At 42.9% G+C, this 22,434-nt stretch overlaps 7 protein-coding genes across 7 annotated transcripts; 4 read left to right on the top strand and 3 right to left on the bottom strand.

The window, feature by feature from the left end:
- Positions 1-477: 477 nt before the first annotated feature.
- EAF02_007935 (uncharacterized protein) lies at positions 478-1,546 on the bottom strand. Its single transcript, XM_038903983.1, has 2 exons — positions 1,230-1,546; positions 478-1,168 (listed from the first exon to the last, which is right to left on the bottom strand). Exons 1-2 carry the CDS (start codon positions 1,281-1,283, stop codon positions 644-646), a joined length of 579 nt encoding a protein of 192 aa, XP_038756264.1. The 5' UTR covers positions 1,284-1,546; the 3' UTR covers positions 478-643.
- Positions 1,547-2,545: 999 nt separating this feature from the next.
- Positions 2,546-4,799, top strand: EAF02_007934 (uncharacterized protein). The gene is made up of 2 exons (XM_038903982.1): positions 2,546-2,780; positions 2,832-4,799. Exons 1-2 carry the CDS (start codon positions 2,713-2,715, stop codon positions 4,591-4,593), a joined length of 1,830 nt encoding a protein of 609 aa, XP_038756263.1. The 5' UTR covers positions 2,546-2,712; the 3' UTR covers positions 4,594-4,799.
- Positions 4,800-5,659: 860 nt separating this feature from the next.
- EAF02_007933 (uncharacterized protein) lies at positions 5,660-6,379 on the bottom strand (the record flags this gene model as incomplete). The annotated part of the gene is made up of 1 exon (XM_038903981.1): positions 5,660-6,379. One exon carries the CDS (start codon positions 6,377-6,379, stop codon positions 5,660-5,662), a length of 720 nt encoding a protein of 239 aa, XP_038756262.1.
- Positions 6,380-8,222: 1,843 nt separating this feature from the next.
- Positions 8,223-9,630, bottom strand: EAF02_007932 (uncharacterized protein; the record flags this gene model as incomplete). Its single annotated transcript, XM_038903980.1, has 5 exons — positions 8,223-8,769; positions 8,829-9,208; positions 9,261-9,334; positions 9,391-9,453; positions 9,510-9,630. 5 exons carry the CDS (start codon positions 9,628-9,630, stop codon positions 8,223-8,225), a joined length of 1,185 nt encoding a protein of 394 aa, XP_038756261.1.
- A 2,805-nt stretch (positions 9,631-12,435) lies between these two features.
- EAF02_007931 (uncharacterized protein) lies at positions 12,436-14,490 on the top strand (the record flags this gene model as incomplete). Its single annotated transcript, XM_038903979.1, has 3 exons — positions 12,436-12,538; positions 12,603-12,951; positions 12,999-14,490. The coding sequence occupies 3 exons, from the start codon at positions 12,436-12,438 to the stop codon at positions 14,488-14,490; spliced, it is 1,944 nt and encodes a 647-aa protein (XP_038756260.1).
- A 483-nt stretch (positions 14,491-14,973) lies between these two features.
- Positions 14,974-15,786, top strand: EAF02_007930 (uncharacterized protein; the record flags this gene model as incomplete). The annotated part of the gene is made up of 1 exon (XM_038903978.1): positions 14,974-15,786. One exon carries the CDS (start codon positions 14,974-14,976, stop codon positions 15,784-15,786), a length of 813 nt encoding a protein of 270 aa, XP_038756259.1.
- Positions 15,787-17,320: 1,534 nt separating this feature from the next.
- Positions 17,321-20,341, top strand: EAF02_007929 (uncharacterized protein; the record flags this gene model as incomplete). Its single annotated transcript, XM_038903977.1, has 1 exon — positions 17,321-20,341. The coding sequence occupies one exon, from the start codon at positions 17,321-17,323 to the stop codon at positions 20,339-20,341; it is 3,021 nt and encodes a 1,006-aa protein (XP_038756258.1).
- Between the last annotated feature and the right edge of the window lie 2,093 nt (positions 20,342-22,434).

The raw sequence follows: 22,434 nt of genomic DNA, 5'->3' as shown, positions 1-22,434 counted from the left end.
TTTAGATACTCATCTACAATAGGTAGATTATTTTGGTGAGATTCTTTTGTTTTGTTTGATTTAATTTGGGGAGAGAAGTAATAGTAATTTGGGGTCTCCAGCTGGAAATGCATGGAGGAAATACATGAAGGAGTGAGGGGCGAGGAGTGATGTGATGTGATGGATTACGGGGATGGGAATAGGAAATGCTGCGGGGTGGAGTGGGGGTGCAGGGGTTAGTTCACCTAGGTACTTGTACTTTTGCCTACCTATCTACCTAGTAGGTAGTTTTGGAGGAGAGGGGTGTAGGGGCGAGGAGAGGAGATGAGGTAAGGGTGTGGGTTTGTAGATTGGAAGATTGAGGATTGAGATTGAGGATTGAGGATTTGAGATCGGGGGATTTGTTTTGGGGGGGTGGAGTGGAGTGGAGTGGAGTGGGTAGAGTAAGATTTGGGATATGGAATATGGAATAGTCGTCAAGAGAGTATCGAAAGTCCATATAAATGTCATTTTCAAGACATTTTGAGTGTCTCCCGAGAATTTTGATTTTGTCGATATATATGCAAGCAACAGACGCAGCGATTGAAAACTCCTAGAATCCTTAAACATTTCTATCCTCTGCTATCCGATTACTTAGCCACTCTTTGCTATTCTATCCACCTATCTATGGCTTTCCCTGGTAATTATAAACCAATCTAATCTTCAACGCCTCATTCCCCTTCTTAACCACCACTCTCCGGGTATGATATCTCTTTCCATCAATAATTGCAAATCCCCAGATCTGATTTGCCGTCCATCCCTTCTCCTCATTCACAGCATAACTCTGCACATGTCTTTGGCCTTCCGGTCCACTATTTTCCTCCTCCCCCTCCAACCATCCGTCTCTCAAAAACGCATCATCATCAAATTCCGCCGCTTGTTCCAGAGTACAAAAACGAGATTGCGCGGCGATTTTCCCAAACAGATGATCTTCGTGAGTGCCAACTGACCAATCGAGGACTCGATATTCCGAGGTGCCTTTGAGACCACCGGTCGCTGTTTGATCAATGTCGATGTGTGGAATTTGGTTTTCGTCCATGTATTGTTTGACGTGAAGGGTTACGGTGGCGAGGGAGATGGCTTTGCGCGTCCACCAGCCTATACCTTGGAGGGCGAGGACGGCGTCGGTATCGTCGGAGAGGGTTTTGTTCTGGGTGGTGTTAGGATATGAAGGTGAGATGGTATGGATAAGGGAGAGGAGAGTTTCTTACCATAACCCAATTTCCACTTAGATCCTTCAACGTAACTTCGGGACCAGCTGCCATTGTATGGTTTGTGTTGAGAGTTTGTTGTTAGTTGTCGAAGTGTTTCTAAGATGGAAGCTTAAGGTATTAAGCGGGGTAAGGTAAGAAGTAGCTATGAGGTGATGCAGAAGTTCCGGATGGTACCCAGGTAGGTGCTAGGTAGTTTTGGCGATATGCAGGTTAAATAGATAAGGCAATGCAATACAACAGCAGGGAAAAGAACAATATTCGAGGAAAGAACAAACAATCAAAAGGAAATCGACGTTGATACTTATATCTTTAACTACCTACCTACCTATGCCCATGGCGCCATAACTCGTACCTGCAGAAAGTCTATGTCTCAAAATGTCGATATCACAAGCATTGGTACCTGTTTACACTTTTGATATGGGATGCGACGTCCTATCACCTCGGTACGTGCTGACTGATGTGACATAAATTGTGGAGGAATCGGCTCACATGTGTTTTCGGGTTCGTTTTATCTTTTGCGAACCTTGGAACCGTGCGATGCGAATGTTACCACGGTGGAGCTTCTTGGATGAGACGGGTGTGGGATTTGAGACGGGCTCGACGGGGAGAAGGGATTCCGATGATTGCGAATTTCAGATTAATGGTGGAGTCCTGCTTGCTCCGAAGTAGGAACGATTATCTTGAGCAATGATGTGAGTTGTTGAAAGCTGGAGGGAGTGATTTCTCTTCATATTGTCATCCCCTCCCTCCCTCTCACCTTGTTCCGGATGAGAATTATATTCAAGTGAGATTCAGGTTGAAAGGGGGGTGGTTATGAGATGAAGACTTTAAGCGTTGCTATTGCAAACACTTGATAGGTATGTAACAAGTACCTACCTAGTATATCCAGCTACCTGGCCTGGCTCTATGTAACCGAAAAAAGCAGCGGAAATTGATTATCATTTAAAAAACTTTAACAATCGAAATCTCTTCTCAATATAATATTAAATAATAAAAACACTGAATATCAATACAAAAAATACTCAAATTTTCATTTGCTTTTTTCAAATTTCAATATTTAATCTGAAATGAATTTATAATCTATTAAAAAGATTTTTGAAAGAATATTCAATTTCCACCGCTTTTTTCGGTTATATAGAGCCTAGCATCCAATTATTGATGTGTACCCAGGTAGTGAATTTATCAAGTTCAAGCTTCGATTTATAAAATCTTCAACCAATCAAAATGAGTTTAATCAGCAACACTGAGCAAAGCTGGGGTTCGTGGATTCTTCGGCCTCCGATATCGATCTCGAGAAATAATACTTGAAGTGGGTGGGATTGACTATTTGGAAAGTGTCAATTGCTTTCATCCTTCATCGTCTTTGCCTGTAAGAGAAGTACAGGAGAACTCTCATACTTCTCCCTCCATCCTGAAATTTTGGAGCATCGACAAAGACAAAAGTTGAAGTCATTAACTTTACTTACAACATCCCTCAAACATGCTCTCACAATTGAGAACGAGGGCAAATGCCTCTCTTCTCACCTCAAGAAGAGCTTCACAATATGTGTAAGTATCTGCGAAGTCTATTCCCTCTCAATCGACTGATTTGATCTCCAGACGCTCTTTATCCTCCACCTCATCTCTCCGCACATCCTCCAATGACTCAGAACCACAACTCAACAGAGTCTCATCTACTATTACACAACCCAAATCACAAGGTGCTTCGCAGGCAATGTTATATGCCACGGGTATGACCGAGGAAACATTAAATAAGGCACAAGTTGGTATCTCTTCAGTATGGTGGTCCGGAAATCCTTGCAATATGCATCTTTTGGAGCTCAACCACAAAGTGAAGGAAGGAGTAGAGAGAGCGGGTTTGGTAGGATATCAATTCAATACCATTGGAGTCTCGGATGGTATTTCCATGGGTACAAATGGTATGAGATACAGTCTTCAATCAAGAGATTTGATTGCGGATAGTATTGAAACTGTTATGGGCGGCCAATGGTATGATGCGAATATCTCGATTCCTGGATGCGACAAGAATATGCCTGGTGTCATGATGGCAATTGGCAGAGTTAACAGACCAGCTCTTATGGTTTATGGTGGTTCGATTAAACCAGGATGTGCCGCAACTCAAAACAACGCAGATATCGATATTGTCTCGGCATTCCAAGCCTACGGACAATTCATTACTGGAGAGATTACAGAAGAACAAAGATTCGATGTTATTCGTCATGCTTGCCCAGGTCAAGGTGCATGTGGTGGAATGTATACTGCAAATACAATGGCATCAGCTATTGAAATTATGGGAATGACTCTTCCTGGATCTTCTACCAACCCCGCAGATTCAAAGGCCAAGTTACTTGAGTGTTACGCCGCTGGTGGCGCAATCAAAACTCTTCTCAAGGAGGACATCAGACCTAGAGATATCATGACCAGAAAGGCTTTCGAAAATGCTATGGTTCTCGTCACCATCACTGGAGGATCTACTAACGCTGTTCTTCATCTTATTGCTATGGCAGATGCTGTAGGAATCAAGCTTACAATCGATGATTTCCAAGCTGTTTCTGACCGAACACCTTTCCTTGCAGACCTCAAACCCTCTGGTAAATACGTCTTCAACGATCTTTACAGCATCGGTGGTACTCCTTCTCTCATTAAACTCCTCATCAAGGAAGGTGTCATTGATGGATCAGGAATGACTGTTACTGGTAAGACACTCGCTGAGAACGTCAAGGATGCTCGTGATTTCCCATCGGACCAAGAAATTATTCGTCCATTTTCAAACCCTATCAAAAAGACTGGTCACATCCAAATTCTCCGCGGTTCCCTCGCACCAGGCGGATCTGTTGGTAAGATTACCGGTAAAGAAGGGTTACGATTCGTTGGAAAAGCTAAGGTTTATGATGCTGAAAATGATTTTATCGAAGCCCTCGAACGTGGCGAAATCAAGAAGGGAGAGAAGACTGTTGTAGTCATTCGTTATGAAGGACCAAAGGGTGGACCAGGTATGCCAGAGATGTTGAAACCATCCTCGGCAATCATGGGTGCAGGACTTGGAAAGGATGTCGCTCTTATTACCGATGGACGTTTCAGTGGAGGATCTCACGGATTCTTGATTGGACATATTGTACCAGAGGCACAAGTTGGTGGACCAATTGGATTGGTTAGAGATGGTGATACTATTGTTATCGATGCTGAGACGAGAGTATTGGATTTGGAAGTTGAGGGTGGTGAGGAGGAATTGGAGAGGAGGAGAAAAGAATTCGTCGCACCTCCGTTGAAATATAACAAGGGTACTTTGGCAAAATACTCGAGATTGGTACAAGATGCTAGTCATGGATGTATTACCGATGGAGAAATTGTTGAGGCATGAGGGAAAAGATGATTTTAGATGCACATAGGAGAAAAAGTAGATGATAACAGAGGATGAAAACAAAAATGTATACTTCAGGAAAATCCGGTCTGGGGTGACGGGAGCAGAACTGGGGGAATAATATTTCGGTGTTTTTTTGCGATTCATGACTTGTCGTTTTACGATGATGGAATGGAATGAATAAGAATGTTGGGGTCTTAAACAGAAAGTAGTTATGTGAGACTCGTGAAAGGCCATGTGAAGACCCAGTATCCCAAATCGCATTCATACAAGACGAGATGCAAGATTGGTCCACTCCCATAGCACATGTGTAAACCCCTCATCACTCCTGTGCGCAAGTGCTCAATTGGACCCCTTACTTATTGATGCCTTATCATTCTCACTTGAAGTTTCTCTTCTCACAATCTACAACATGTGCTTGAGAATTCTTTTCAATCAACCCAGAAATATGCATCTCCTCTCCTTCATCTTCTCCCAAACATTGGGTCAGCACCCACCCCCGAAAATGATGACCAGTCGACAAACTTGACCGATTCGATGGGGTTGCACTTTTCCGGTTTGGGAATAGGGAGGGGTTGGGTTCTTTGGTGTTGTTTGAAAGCGTTATTTATTTGCATACGTCATTTTGAGGGGGGGATCGATGGTTTGTATTTTGTTTGGGGTATTTTGGGGGTTTGGGGGGCTGGGAATATATTGTGGAGAGGAGGGATGAATGGGGTGAAAGGGATGGGAGATTTGGGTTTGGATGTTGGATTGATGGGGTTACAAGGTAATGGAGATGAAGATGAAGATGAAGGTATTATTGAAAGATTGTACCACGTGATTCATAAGAGATAAATTTGTGTGATGTTCTTTTTATTGAAACCTTAGTTGGTTGTAACGCTGATTATTACCATTACCATTACCATCGATATTACCATTACTATCGCTATATACCCCCAGGTATGCCCCCTCCCAAAACCCCATAAACTCCCGCTCTTCCAGTTATCGTGACTGTATTCCCATTTCCACGTCTGAAGTATTGTAATTCCCCAAAAATTCACAGACATCCAATCCAGAAACGGATCTACAAGTCAGATAATTTGCGCACTCCACCTTCCTTAGAAACCTCTTCTTCCAAGTTCATCTTGCGATCCTCTTTGCGCTCGCCTGAAAATCTGAACCCAATCCAGGCTTGCATATCCTCACTCACAGCACCCTCAACCTCTTCCTCCACATGTTTCGCCGCAAAACATGTCTCGCCCCCTCCCGTCATATCCGCGATTCGTTTTTCCTCCTCGAACTGGCGCACCCGCGCGAAATCGTGGACCCAGAAGCCGCGGCCTTCGGCCCAGAGGGCGGCGGCCATTTCGTCGAGGTCGACGCATGTGATGACTGATTCTGCATCGGCATCGTATTCAGCGGATGTACAGACATCGGAGTTGTCTGGTTGATTGGAGAGAGTGCTGCTGGAAGATAGCTTCTTGGTGAGTGCGTACACGCTGCTGGGATGATATTCTGCCATGTCGAGATCGTTCTCGGCGTATGTAGAGGCGTCGGAGAGAGTGACAGTTTGATCCTCATGAAGAGCGTCGGGATCACTGGATGCGGTAGGATTGGTGTTGGTGATCGCATCTTTATCGATAGCCATATTGTCGGGAACTGGTGGTGATTGGATGGCCAGAGTAGATTTTTTGATGGGACCTCGTCTTAAGAGAGAGGGGTACATTGATCGAGAAGCGCGAGAGGCGTTCTTTCTTGCGCGATGATGAATGCGCGCGTGCTTTTTAATAGATGCGTGATACATGATTGCTTGGTTGAACAATATTTTCAAAGTATGAGAATTGGATGTGTACTTTGAGTGATGTGTCTTTACTTTTGTGTCTGGAGTTCGTTGAACTTGGGGGAATGCAGTTCATTTTATATAAAAAATTGCAGTTTGGAGCTAAATTGGTAAGTAAATAGAACATCAGTAGATGAAGTTTAAAAAGTACGCCAGTAGTGACAAGTACGCCATAAGTTGTTCAGTTTGACGTTAGCACGATACTAGACGCGAACTAAAACTCGCTAGAAAACACTCCTTATCCCAGTTAGCGAAGTTTAAAATGTCAAATCAAGGGGATCGACTTCGTTTCACTTTATGCACCCTATTAGAACCCTCTCTAGACGAACCAGTCGGCTTTTTGATCTCAATATCATGTTACATATCTCACAATCATGATCGAGGTAAACTTAATTATCATAGTGAAGAGCTAAATAGTTTTTTTCCTCACGCCGTTGAGTTTTGGCTTGGATGTCGTGCATATATCGTAGTGACGTACTCGAGCTATATAAATCTTCCAATCCAAATGGAGCTCATAACGGTATATGATGCAATCAATCCGAAACAAAAGATATATTTGGTAAGGCTTGAAGCTGGAATATAAACTAGTAAAATGATTGGCAGAATTGAAGAATAGGAAATAGCTGGATTGAGCTTAGTATCTAATTTAGACACATGGCAAGAGCAAGAAGTAGCTGGCAATCTATAATTGGAATTCTAGAAGATCTCTATTAATTTATTGTGTAATGACAAAAAATGCAGCCCAAATCATGGGATCTGGACATTTCAAGGTCATCAATCTGCTCCATGACGGGTTTAGGTAACCCTCAGTATTCGATAGCTTGGTATGCCCTCCTCGATTTTCCGAAATTCATGCCAGAAGTCTCAAACACTTGATTAGAATTTCAGTCCGCACTCATTGCTACAGTCTGGAGTTCTATTGCATACAATAAGTTTCAATTCAAAGGACTCTTGGCGTTATACCACTCCTTTTATAGAAGAATGACGGGTTTGAAGAACAATACAACATCTTGGATCTGGGACGGTCAAGGCAACGAGCTTGTCTCTTATAGGCTTAGATGGTCTTCAATAACTAACATCTACTGGTCTTTATCGGCGGTGATTACTGAAGCCTGAATTTTTTTGCTTTCTACGGAATCTTGTTTCCTACACAAGGACAATATATAGAATCCAAACTCCGGAGGAACGCATCCGTCTCTTATAGAAAGAGAATACATCGACAGCACAAGCCCAAAGATCAATCTTCTCCCTCGTATGACTAGAAAATCTACAAAACAACTCCCCAGGAAAACAACAGAGATCCATGACAAAATCTCAAAGAAATGAAAATATCGATGGTTCATCTTCGATCGCCCAGGTAATCCTCAGTACAGGGGCCGTACTAATCTTTTCTATATCATTTAATCCAGACCTCTGTACACTCATTTATCTAGTGATAAATTACGGTAAGCATTGAATGAACATGTACGATGTCCGTAGATAAGAGCAATGTCTTTATGATGATGGATTATGTAGATCACTTGGTACAACTAGAAGGCTCGCAATTACATTTGAAGCTTAGCTTCGTAGTTTTAATTGGTGAGTTAGACAGTCCTGGCATCTGAGATTAGCTTGTGTGGGATGAGCTCTGAGTTGGCTTCAGTAAAGAGGTTGTGGCTTTGAATCTAGATACGACGGCCAATTTGCTGTTGGATACGATTCAACCACCTCGTTCCAGCATTATAAGCTCACCAAAGAGAATCAAATTCTATGAATCTGTTGCAATATGAAATTTATAAGTACTGTGATCATTATAATTATGCCTATCCTATAAACTCTCCGCACTAGTCCTCCCCGCATACTGCGAATCAGAAATATCACTCTTTCCATCTCTATATTCCACAACAACACTCGTCGTTTTAATAATCCCATTGTATTTCATAATCTCCTCATCACTATCCCCATCTCCCTTGCTCGTCTCCCTTTGAATTCCATTCGAATCCTCCGTCCTCCCATCTTTGACATCCGGCATATCCGGTACATCCTCCAATCTGATCAGTCCATTCCCGTTACTTAATCGCGAGCTCTTAAAACCTGCTCCGTCCCGGGTTCCGCGTTCATATCTACTATTGCCCTGCAAAGCACAAGGTCCGATGTTCTGATTATTATAGACGTCATCTTCTGAAGAACCAAAGAGATTTGGAAACCATTGCCGCATCACAGGTTTGAGAGCAGGAGCAGATGCAGTAATTATGGCGAGGTTTATTTCAATTGCTGAGGTTACAAAGCCGATGCTTCGTGTAGAATCGACGGGGGGAGGGTTGAAAAAGAAGGTAACCATCATTACGAGACGGACTATGCCTACGACTGTTACTCTATACGATGGTCAGTTTGATCTTCAGATGCGTAGTTCGAGAAAGGAATTTTGACTTACAAACTTCCGAGAAAGAATATCCCAATGACTGCAATTTTAGTTTTCCGGGGCATTTTCAATCCAATGACGATCCAGAATGGAACGATTAAAACCAAAATGTCTGTGACGAGAGCGATAACTGAAGTAGCAGCATAAAATGCACCTTGTTCAATACAATGGCCTCCGGGAATATCAACTTGCCAGTTGTATGCAATGGGTGTACATTGGAAGATGACTACAATAAAAATAGCTACCATCAAAGCGTTATTAATGATCAAGAGTGCCCATATCATACGTTTGATTTCAATCTTCTGCCCTGCGAGACGGAGGAAGAACATCAAGATGGAAGTCTTGACAACGGCAAGAATTGGGTTATAGAGAACTTGAACGGCATAGTTATACTAAGAAGTGTCAATAAGCAGTGTTATAGGCCATTGTTAGGGTGCGACGAACTTTGAGTCCAGGAATCGGGTCGTGATCGAGTGGTACATCCCATATATGTAGCCCTACAAAATTGAATATAATGTCTACAGTAGTTTTGTTAGCGAGCACCCATGAGATATTTTACGTTCGAGTTACCTACATTGCCAATGTACATAAGTCTCCGCTATGGACAAAATCATAGAGAGTACGATGAGGCCATCATCTGTAATAGACCGTAAGAGGACTGCCACACAACGACTCAAAATTGGGAATCCTTACCCAAACCGAATTGACTTAAACTGACTCTGCTCCATACCCTGAGACACACAGTGATCAATGCCAAAGCTGGGCTGAAGGCGACGATGAACAAAGCCAAGTCTTGGAGTGAGGTATCAACCATAGCGAAAGGTATTTGGAAAAGAGACTTGGAGATCCTGTTCCATAAGCCCTCCACTCAATCGATTGGCGGTCACTTGAGTAAGGCATTTCAAGTATAAATGTTCGGGAGTAATTGCAGTCTCGAATGCAGAGTTGACAGCAAAACTTTAAACTTTCCCAGGATGTTTCTTTAAATTGAAATATATTTTGAAGGCTAGGGTGCAGTATTCCTCACAACAGGTGCAAAATTCTCTACTTTCTTGTTTGATTTCCAGAAACAGGGCGACCAGTCTAGAACAAGCTTGATCAGGCCGCGTGTTGTTTGAGGGTCTTTCCATTCCAGTTCGTATTTATGATCTAAATAAACCCCACATGACTTGGGTCCAAATCAGACTTCTCAAGAAGCAATACTAAAGTGTGCTTTTCATGAGGAAGCTTACCTAATTAAATTAAATTTTGGACCGCTATAGAAGTGGAGTAGGTCACATAAGACGGAGAGCTGCTCATTCTTTGTTACCCAAAGAATTGCTTCAGAACATTATAGACTTCGTATGGCTCTCTACTTCTTTGCTCAAGAAGGATACAACTCCGAAGCTAGATCTATATACCACAAAAGACAAGAGAAAAAAGAGTTTAGATTGATTTCATCAGCAGTGAGACCGTATACTTTCCAGCCGCACGCATGGAAACTAGAGATACTCCCGTAGTTCCGGCATCACTTCCCGGGCTACCGGTATCTGTAAAATGGTTGTTGACTCTCGGTCCACAAAGGACTTTATTATAGATAGTCTGCCACTGCGATAATAATGAGACGCAACAACGCTTTTCATTTTCCTAGAAAGCATCTGCAACCTACACACTGTGTCCGCACTGAAAGTGATTGAAATTTGAAGGGGTGATACCAATTAGTACCTTCACAGGTTCACAAAAGACGACTTTCTATCAAGATTTTGCTAAGGAGGAGCCGCTTTGGTATAAAATGTCAGGTTCGCCAATTACCCACATCACACCTTATGTGGCGTATGAGTAAATGGTGATATTCGAGGCGGTGACAAACCGCGAACAATACCAGCATCAATCGGGCAAGAATTATTCAGACTGGAAAATTTCCGCAAGTAAGCCGGCTCAAGTATGGGAAAGAAAAAAACCCCATAAGAGTTGATTAGAAACTACCGATCTTGTGGATTTATATTGAGTTTTGTTTGGATTTCACTTCATCTGTGACCAGGGGAAGTCGGGTGCTTCTACAGTTCTGGGGCCGCAGTGGAGACTACCCTGCCAATTCCGTCAAAATTGAGAAAGCGATGACCCACTTAGGTATCTTTAAAGTTTTCTACGTTGTACTCTTGGGATCATGGTTCGACGTAAGATGCAGACACAATCCATGATTAATGAAAACCTGTGGTTATGCAATTTGAGCATACATGGTGGTGAGATCGACAGAGGAATTCCTCATATCAAGGGAAGGAGAGATAAACTTGCGGTTATCTTCGATACAATGGATACAACTAGCGTCCCAGAGACCTTCGAAACAACTTCCATAAGGCAGAGATTCACAATGTTAGCACCGTGCTTTACGCGGCATATTAATACCTAGATCCATGTCGTTAGAGGAGCAGTGTGCAGCTTTGCAGTTTATGATTGTTCGTCCGAAGAAAACAAACAAGGAGATCGGCAGGGCTTAAAATTGGTGTCCCGTTGAGCAGAAAAATGACTACCCCAGCGTGCCCAGGAGAAGAAAACCATCCTGTGCTTTAAGCAAAAAGGTGGAAAGGTAACAAAAAGTTCTCCATGTGGACGCATGAGCAAACACCACCTCCACAGAAGCACCCTGATGCAGCATTTGACTGCTTTCAGCTCTCTAGAAATGACCCTTCCACATTCAAGACAATATCAATGTATTATTATATCAATAGTCAGCTATTCCTGCCGAGTCTCCTATTGAAATGGTCGAATGTGCCATTTATTTGGTTAGCAACGAGGTATGCATCCTGTAAGTCATACAACAAAGCCGCCAGAACCCTCATGAACAGCCCATATATACCCCACCAAGTACAATCGGCGGCTCTCGGCGATCTTGCGTCGAGATACTGTGGATTGAAAAGCATGGGGGACATGATAGTTCTGCAGGTCCAAACGACGAATAAAGGCAAAATTTCGGATGAGTCGGAACCGATATCATATCCTGTCAGTTGCAGAGGTGTATATCCACACACAACCAGCACCGTTAAGTAAACATATGGTTGCAAGGACACGGGTTCGTAGCTTAAAAAAAGATGGAAATGATTAAAAGCCTTCTCCAGGCTGTAGTTTGTGACCATGAAGACTTTTGTTATGCTTCAATATTATCTTGCCGGTGACATTATCAACGGTAGATTATTAGCAGCGTTTAAAAAAGCCATTGGAATTCTCGGTATTACACATTTCCATGTACTGCTCCGAAGCACGGGGAAGATTGAGGGATAACACCATGCGTATTTATACTGGATCCTGTGCAATGGGTTCAATTGATCCACTGCAGGATGCCTTGCCAAATCCGGCATGAAATTACAGCAATATGGAATCATCCGATAAACTGGCATGGCAGCCAAGTGGCAATCAGACGCAACGAAACAGTTCGGTCATCTCGGGGTATGGCGGCGTCAGGGCTCAGTTCATATAAAAAGTCTCCCCTTAGTGGTTTCTCGACTTCAGTGGCCCCTTTGATTCTTTAATCGATAATTTTTGGGAGGAGATTCCACGTCGCAATAAAGGGCGTTGAAACTCAATTCGTTTACCTCATCAGTGACTACCAATTTTGGCAGTTAGAGTTTGTTTCTTTGATAATATGGCGGTTTCATCGTTCGCACGATGGGCCTTGGCTTCTCTCCTCGCTGTTCCGCTTGTACAGGGTTTAGCGACTGAGATCGTCGTTGATGGAACTTATTATTGTAAGTGGACTAACATAATCAGGATAAAGCCATGTCTTAAGATTAATCACTAACTTTGTGTCAGCTGTCAACTCTTCCACATTAGCTCCAGCCGGTGCACTTGTCAATGGCAAAGTTCAGCTCACGGATGCGATCGTCACAAATCTGACAGATATTGGACTATCGAATGCTGAATTGTTTGAGTTCGATACCAGCAGCAGTGACCTTAGCAAGAGAACCTATTCTTGCAAAGTTTATCCCGGTGATGCAGCATGGCCAGCGACCTTGATATGGGATATCTTTGATATACTCGCCGGTGGGGCGCTGATTTCAACAGTGCCTCTTGCAGCGCCATGTTATGCTGACTGGCCTCATCATGAGAACACCGCCCAGTGTTTGCATATCACGGATGATTGGACAAATAGTTCGATACAGTATGTAGACTAACATCGTCGCAAATATATATGCTAATGGTACATAGCGCATCGGATCCCACCTCGATCATGTGGCCCCTTTATCAGGGACGGACTTGTATGCCTACTAATGATACTAGCGCGAGCTGTACGTTAGGAGCCTATCCCGTGTATGCACTAAACGTCTCCCATGTTGCCCAAATCCAACTTGCGGTTAATTTTGCTCGCAATGCCAACTTACGTCTTGTTGTCAAAAACACAGGTCATGACTTCAATGGAAAATCTAGTGGCGCTGGCGCGCTTTCCATCTGGACTCACAACTTGAAGGACCTCGAGTACATTCCCAATTATTCAACCAGCTATTACACAGGAAAAGCTGTAAAAATGGGAGCAGGTATTCAAGCCTTTGAAATATATGAATTTGCGCGGGCGAATGGTGTCACAGCTGTTGGAGGTGAAGGCCGAACAGTAGGTGTTGCTGGTGGTTATGTTGCAGGAGGCGGACATTCCCCTTTGTCTTCCATCTATGGTATGGCGGCAGACCAAGTTCTCGAGATGGAAGTTGTTACTCCAGATGGGCGATTCGTTACTGCCTCGGCCATGAAGAATACCGACCTCTATTGGGCTCTCCGTGGAGGTGGTGGTTCGACTTTTGGTGTTGTAACATCCGTCACCAGTAAAGTTTATCCTGTCCTCTCATCAACTGTCATGAAATTCAGTTTTGAAGTTGGTGGTAATATCACCGCTGATATGTTTTGGGCTGGTGTGCGCACTTATTTCGATCACTTCGTTGAGCACGCCGAAAAGGGTATTTATTCGTATTTCGCCATCCTCACCACAGGTACTAATGCTTGGTCGTTTGGCATGCAGCCTTTATTTGCGCCAAACTACACTGCAGCTGAACTTGAAACTTTGGTTGCTCCATGGTTCGCCGAGCTTGGCAAGCTTGGTATCAGCATTACTCCTTCCATTACAGAGTACACTGAATTTTATGATGCATGGTGGGACAATTTCCCTCTCGAGACTGTTGGTACTGTCAATATCAAGACCGGTTCCCGTCTCTTCCCAAAAGCCAATTTCCAGAATGAGACCATTACCGATACCACCTTCTACGCTATTAAAGAAAGTATCTTGGCTGGAGGATCATTCTTAGCTTTCAACATCCAAGCAGCAGACAATGCGGGGAATGACAACTCAGTAAACCCAGCTTGGAGAGACACTTGCTTGCACGCTATTATGGCAAACTTCTGGGCTGCAGATGCTGATAATGCAGCCATTGCATTGGCATCTGAAGTACTTACTTACAACTGGATCCAACTATGGAGAAATGTTTCCCCTGATGGTGGCGCGTATATGTCCGAGGCAGATATCATGGAGCCGAATTTTCAGCAAGCTTTCTATGGCACCAATTATGACCGTCTGTACAGCTTGAAACAGAAGTATGATCCAAAAGGATTATTCTATGCACCGACCGCAGTAGGAAGTGAGGACTGGTATATTGCTGATCAATTGACTGGTTTACCTACCCAGAATGGGAGATTATGCCCGGCGACATGGTGACGAAGATGATCCAAGGAGAAGCGGGTTGATTCTCTGATATAGAATTTGGAACCGAAAAAGTTGATAATGGGAATGAAATTTATGAGACCAGCTTATTTGCTACATGTATAATGTTTAAAGGATATAAATAACCAAATATTCGAAAGGGGCATCCAATGGGACCTGCAAGTTCCAAGGTTGGGAAACAGATAGATACCTTGAAGTGACACAGATTGATCAACATATGAGCGTTGAAACCTGTTAAAGTAAAATCATATCCGAGACCATAGATAATTCGATCCAGTGCCATTTCAGCCAGGACAACAAACAGTCCTGACCGTGACATGGGTTGATGTTGATGTGTGGTGTTGTGTGTACTACCTAGGCATGTGGTCTAAGCTCAAGAGATGCCTCGGTATTCCCCGCAACGACGTAACTTCAAAAACCGCACATCACTCCTTCCTTTTTCAACTTCAATCATAACATCCAACAAAAATAAGCAACATGCTACTAATTGGTCTCACCGGCTCTATTGCGACCGGTAAATCTACGGTTTCATCAATCCTTTCTCAAGCTCCATATTCTCTTCCCATTATCGATGCCGATTTACTTGCGCGCAAAGTTGTAGAACCCGGGACTCCAGGTTACGACAAGATTGTCGCACATTTCTCACCAACTACTCCCGATCTGCTCCTTCCTCCTTCTCCGGATCATGATAATACAAAAGGCGCACCGTTGAACAGGCCTGCACTAGGTAGAAGAGTGTTCGGGGATAGTGAGGAGAGAAAAAGAGATAGGGCAGTGTTGAATGGAATTGTGCATCCGGCAGTCAGAAAAGAGATGTATAAACAATTGCTCGGATACTATTTAAAGGGTTGTTGGGCTGTAGTTCTTGATGTGCCTTTATTGTTTGAGAGTGGAATCGATGTTATATGTGGTACTGTCCTTGTCGTGGCCGTAAGGGATCCAAAGATACAAATGCAAAGACTAAGGGACAGGGACTCACATCTGACGGAGGAAGATGCAGAGAACAGGGTTAAGAGCCAAGGGGATGTGAGAGAAAAGGCAAAGAGATGTCAAGCCAGAGGGGATGCACATGGGCTGGTGGTGTGGAACGATGAAGGAAAAGATGAACTGAAGATAGAGCTACAAAAGGTTATGGAAAGTTTACAAGGCAAGAGTCCCAGATGGTGGGCCTGGCTATTACTATTATGCCCACCATTAGCTGGACTTGCTGGAGTCTGGAATTATTGGAGAAATCTTACGATCAACAAAGAGTGGAAAAGAGGAGAACTTCAAGCTAAGGCTAAGTTGTGATATCGCCAGTTACGTTGTTGCATGGATATAGTTTCATCAACTAAGTGAATCACGAAGTTTCAAAGGAAGGATGGTTTGAGACAAGCCTGTAAGGCTCAACATATAGGGTGGCATTGCAGGATGCCATATCTCACATGTATAACTGGAAGATCCTAACGACATGTAGCGAGGCCAAGAATAGTAGGCAAGGCTCTATTCTTTCTTATAACAGCTATCAAGATATGACCTTAAGGTTAGGTGGCCTGAACTGGTCGATCGATGGTTCCTGTTCCTCTTCCTTCAACTGTGGTAACCCATAGCGAGGATGGGAAATCGTCTATCCCCAAGGCCATATTCAAACAACTGGTTTCGATATCCATTATAATTCAAATTTACCCTCTTCCGTTGATAGCGATTTTTTTGGCTAGAATCTGGATCCAATTGACTTCACTTGGGCATTGATTAAGAGATGACGAATACTTGACAAACCGAGACGGGTCGATAGATTACAATCACTTGTTGGTTAAAGTTTTGATTGTATTGTATATTTACATCCAAGCCTTCCACGGAGCAGAAACGAGAATTATCCATCAGCCGCGTTCTACCTTTATCCCAATTTCTGATGTCTGTCTGTTCCAGTGCAAGAGAGTCGGCCGTGGAGTTTCGCATATCACGTGAGTGTGAAATGGTCGAAGTGTTTATTCGTCTTCGCTATTTGAAGCATCATTTGGACTGGCGAGATATTTTGGAATCATGAAATGCAAGTTATGAGTTATGAAATGTGGGTATAGCCTTGGAAGTTAGGGGTTATAAGTATTATATTGTGAGGGAATGCTAGCAACTCAGATGGGAAGGTACGCTAAGGAACTCGACGTGGAAAAGAAATAAAGATTTTGAACAAAGCACCCTCAAGTAATTCCATTCCTCTCCCTTCCCTTGATCGTCTCCATGCAAAGGAAATCTCCCTCTTTTCTCAGGTCAACATTTGAACTCTCTTTGATTCTCCTTAATACCATTTTTATACTTCATCTTACATGTCTTGTGGTTTCTATCTATATTACCCAGAGTTAATGAACATCGCGATCGAGAAAGCTTCACCTTCGAACTTCAACTCACAGATTCTTCAAATTTCATCATCATCATTATCATCGAGTTTAGACCTCTCGAAGCGACTTCTACATGTCGTTTTGCAGGCGACACTCTTGACGTACTGACCATACCCTATGCTGGATTATCGGGCCTCTTAATGAATGGTTCTCGGCGTCAAGTTCTCTTGATGGGTTTCATTCTTCATTGAATGCATTTTCTCTCTCCTTCATTGTCCGTATCATATATTCAATGCTGTGGACCATTTTTTCGAGTATCTGTGTTCATTCTACATCAGTGTATAAGAGCGTGTAGGTCATGCAACGTAAGGCCTTTCAATTACATATCCTCAATGCATTTCGTGTCCGAGTACTAAAAGATCTGGTGTTAAAGTCTGATTCTGATGAAAGACATATAAGATATTCAAATACTCAAAGTTCGATTTCGTGTTGTCAGAAAGCTCTCCGCAATGCCGCAACGCCCGGCAAGTGTATTCGAGTGGATCGCTGGGCCTGCTCCAACGAAGGCTGCATATCGATCTGTTAGCATGGTCAATTCCAAGGTTGCCATGGCCGATTCCAAGGTTGCCATGGCCGATTCCAAGGTTGCCGAAGGAAGTCCACCGCGTATTCGCCGCCGTGTCCAAATCGAAGTCGAAGTTTCTGATTTTGGTGCCTCTTCCGCCAGTTCTTCCGAAGAAGAACCTCCTCCGAAGCCAGCAACCAAGAAGGCCGAAAAGCCCAAAGTTAAGGAACCAGAATCGAAAAAACCTCAAGCCATCAAGGAAGTTGACAAGAAAGTCAAATTTCAAGAACCAACTTCCAAAGAGCCAAGTCCCAAACTTAAGTCTGCATTGAAGAAGACCACCTTGGACATTTCAGCAAAACCTCGCCCATGCGAATGCTTAGAATGTAAAGCTCGGCAGAAACCGAAGAATAAAAGCAGCGCGGAAGATTCAAGCGATTCCAGCGAGGACAGTGAATTTGAAGTTGCACTGACCAATAAACCATTTAAACCATTGAAGAAAAAACAACAACCGAGCAACAACAACCAAACCCAACAACCACGAATCTTGAAGCTCAAGCAAAATCGAAATTCTCAAACAAACCAACTTCAACGGGATTTTAGTGCGCATGAACGCGGCAATCATCAACAATCCAGATTCAATAATCGTCAATACAATCAAGAGCGCTCAGACGAGTCCAATCAATCTGAGATTGAAGTTGTTCAACAAAATCGAAACCCACCGCGCTATCTGAATCATATGATGGAGGGAAGGATCCTTCAAGAAATGAGAGCTGAAGTTATACTTCGCGAAGATGTGATTGAAACGCCGTCTGATCCTCGTCCAAACGCATTTCTTGACACGAAAAGTGGTGTTCTTCGAGTGTACCATGGTCGGGTGTATGGTAATCCTTTTGCAACACTTCTCACGCCAGCTCAAGTGCCAATTGGTACCTTTGCTCCAACCCCAGCCCATTTTGGTGTCTCGCCTCCGATGTATAATATGTCTGGGGGCAACGGGCCTGGTCCTCATGATCAACACCAATTTCAACCAGAATTACCCCGCAATTTTTCGAATAATACTGTCAGACATATCCCCAATCAGAATTCGCAGCGCAATTTTTCCAGTAACCATACTAACCGGGCTCCTTCCAACAATCGGCACCAGCAGCAGGGGAGCAGCGGCAATACCAACAACCAGCATGTGCCAGGTGGTTGGGTCGATGATACAAACAACAAAGAAGGCTCTAGTTCGGGAGGCAACAACAATAATTCGGGCTCTGGTTGGAACGATAATGAAGACCATACCAATAATAACCAGGATTCGGGTGACTGGGGAAATAACGATCCAAACAATAATCAAGCCTCGGGTGGCTCGGGGAACAATGGTCAGAACCGCAGCCAACGGGCCGCTTCTGTTAGCAGTCACAAAACACAGACATCCAACAAGCAGAAGAACAACAAGAAGAGCGAAATGGGTCAAGCGAACCAGAGTAATCAGTCTAACAACAACAACAACTCCGGCAATGCATGGGGCGTAGATAATAATGATCAATCTGGTAACTCAAACAGCTGGGGTGCCAACAATGATACAGGCGGGGATTCTGGTTGGGGAAACGATGCGAAGCAAGATGTGGATGCCACAGGGAACAATAACTCTTGGGAAAATGATAACAGCAACTCGAATGACAAAACCAATAATCAGAACTCTGGCTGGGGAGGAGACAATCAGGAGTCGAACAATCAAAACTCAGGTTGGGGTAACGATAACAATCAAGAGTCAAATGATAACTCGAACAACCAGAATTCTAGTTGGGGCAATGATAATAACCAGGAGTCAAACGATAAGTCGAACAATCAAGACTCCAGCTGGGGCAATAATAATAACCAGAACTCGAATGAAAATTCCAATAATCAGGGCTCGGGCTGGGGCAACGATAATAACCAAGACTCGAATGATAACTCGAACAACCAAAATTGGGACTGGGACAATGGCAACAACCAAGACTCCAATGATAACTCCAACAACCAAAATTCTGGTTGGGGAGCAGATAACCAGGATTCCAACAACTCAAATAACAAACCTTCAAGCTGGGGCAACAATGATGATAACGGCCAATCGAACTCCAAAGAACAGTCAAACAATGAGAAGTCCGGCGGTTGGGGAGGAAATTCAGGCGATCAAAACAATAACACATCCGGAGGCTGGGGAGGTTCGAACGAGAAACAAGGCAATGCCAATTCGGGAGGATGGGGAAATCCTAACAATCAACGAAACAATGGCAAATCCGGCTCTCGTGCAGCTTCAAAAAATAATACCAAGTCAAACAACAACTCAAAAAAGCCACAAAACAACAAGTCAAGAAATAATCAAAACTCCAAAAGCTACGATGATCCTGAGTGGACCGCCCACAACGATAACCAAGAGGAAGACCAGCAAGACAACAGTAATGACTGGGGACCAACTAATACAAGTTACAATGTCGTACAAAGTGCCAAGAGCAAAGGCTGGAACAATAAGAAAACTCAAAATCAAAGCAATAGTGGCAAAAAAGGAAGCTCCAATAAAGGAAGTCAATGGGGAGGCGATGGTCATAACTCCGGCGAGGGAGGAGATCATGATGAAGATGTAGAAGAAGGAAACCCACAGTTTAGGGATCATACACCTACTAGTAGTGAGATATTGAGGAATTGGGATAGTACGAATCAGGGTGGTTACGCGGGATTTGGAAATGTGAATAATGGAAAGTATAATGGTGGTGGAAAGAAAAAGAATCATGTGAGAACGCCTACTGCTTTGAGTCTGGCAGGAAGTTGGGCGTCTTCAGAACCTAGTGATAATGAATACACTGGTAGAGGTCGCAAGAGTAGTAAGGGGGGTAAAGGGGGAAAGAATAAGGCGAGTAAATCGGGTAATACGGGGTATGATAATAATGCAAGCGGTAGTAGTGGATGGAATGTTACCGGCACTGGTGGTGGGTGGTAGAGTGCGCACAGGTTCGGTCGATTTGGTGGAGCTATGATTGCGTGAACCTTGTGTCGTATTATACGACTACGTGGAGAAAGGGGGGCGTGGGCGTATGGATGAATGAAGGAGGAAAGAGATTTTTGTTCTGGCATCTTACAAAATTCGACATTGTGCAGGTTATTTGAATGGCCGAATAAGTCTCTATATCTACGCGGAGCACTTTTACATTTGCACATATTCCGTATGTTGGCTTCAAGGGTTGCAATGATGGGACGAGGAGACATCTTCGTTTGGAGGTGTTGCAAGGATTTAATAAATGGCGGCGATGATAGTACAATAATAGCAACAGAATAGATTGACATCATAATATTTCTTTGTAAACTGTACGGGCTTCTGTGAGATTAAATTCCAGAATGATATATTCGGGGCGAGCCAGCTCGCTAGTGTTTCGGAGCGCCTAATATTTTCTATTATTCTTGTTATTATTATTAGTTTATTATTTCATTATTAGTTTATTATTTAATAGAAATAATAGAAATAATAGAAATATATGAAGGGTTTAGGGAACTAAAGGGAAGTTGTCATTTATAAATGTATTTATTTATTTATTTATTTATTTATAGTGATTAACGTCTTGTGGGGGACCTTCCTAGGGGTATGAAAGATGTAACTAGATCTAGAGTTACAAATATAAAAAGGCGTTGATGTGTATGCTAGTAAAATCTTATAAAGTAAACCCAGTTCCTTCTATATATCCTAAACAAGTCAGTGTAATGTTTGCAAATAGGGCTGTTTGATCGGCCCTATATTCCTAGCGCTTCCTGTTACTCGTGGAGAGGAGCACTCTGATTATACAATTACTCCTGCCATAAAACCATATAGGCAGAAGCAATGTATACAGATGTGTTGCTTTAAAGAAGTAGATGTGTATGTAATAGTGCTCTATAAAAGCGGAGGAATCAGCTATTGGGTTGCTTGAGAGGAGTAACCGGAATAATAATTTTGTTGAATAGTAGAATAGCGTATAGGCACAGTAATAACAATTAGAGAGGGAATCAGTTCCCCCTCAATATTCGATCAATCGCTTTTGCGGCCTATAATAGAAAAGCTTTATTAGAGTTAGCAATAGATTGTTGGAGTTCAATAGAATTGTATTAAAAGGTCTATATTAAAATGGCTTATGAGACAGCATATAGGGTGAATCTATGTGGATCAGATCACTATAGCCTTAAGTCGTAGAACAATAGGAGAATGGCCCGATCACTCTATCACTAAACCAGCCGGGCTCTTTGCAGAGGATAATGGTCTTTTTGTCAATATGATTACTTAAGCCTACTAAATTAAACCAAACAAGGCAAGCATATTGATTCTCTACAATATGGGGATCAAGATCAATACACACTGTAATATAGTCAATATTATCACGGGGCAGGCGGGCGGGATAGGGTTCTAATAACTTTGCCCTAATCTGACAAAGTTATATTGGTTTAGGTAATAGGTTCAGATTGAGGATTAAGATATAGTTTAAAGAGTTATAATATAGGAATTTCTGAGTTGAAGATATACAGAATTTTTATAGTGAGCTAGCTCGATCGGGTTCTAGCTTGTTTGTGTTTCGGTGCGAGTGCTCCTTTTGGTTTTCTCTGATAGGATTAGTATATTATGTGAGCTTATATTGTGATATTATCTTCCTTTTAAGGGTTGAGCTTTGTTGAGGTGGTATGTTATGGTTTATAATTTACAAACAGGCGGGGCCTAATCAAACAAAACCAGATTTGTTAGGATATTTATAGTGGAAGTTATGGATTAGTTTTTGTATGTCTTTCAGATAGCTTGCAGGTTTTTCAGTTAGCATATCATAGCCGACTCAATAGACAATATATTTCAAACAAGGTTCTCCACGACCTCTTCTTTTTCAACAGGAATTCAGGATTTCGGCAACCTCAAAACGCTCAAGACCATCTACTTCTACAGAAGGTAATAGCAAATTACACTACCCAGGAATAGGATCATTGTATACAGGATATAGCAGGTTGATATGGAAAATAGGATGAATCTTTATCGAGGCTGGAAGCTTTAGTTTATAGGTATAGGGGTTTATCGGGTTCAAG

The sequence above is a fragment of the Botrytis sinoallii genome (assembly GCF_014898435.1).
Source record: "Botrytis sinoallii strain Bc 23 chromosome Unknown BSIN_014, whole genome shotgun sequence".
Classification (NCBI taxonomy): Eukaryota; Fungi; Ascomycota; class Leotiomycetes; order Helotiales; family Sclerotiniaceae; genus Botrytis; species Botrytis sinoallii.
Note: the sequence above shows the minus strand (reverse complement) of the source record. Positions and strands in the feature narration are given on the sequence as shown.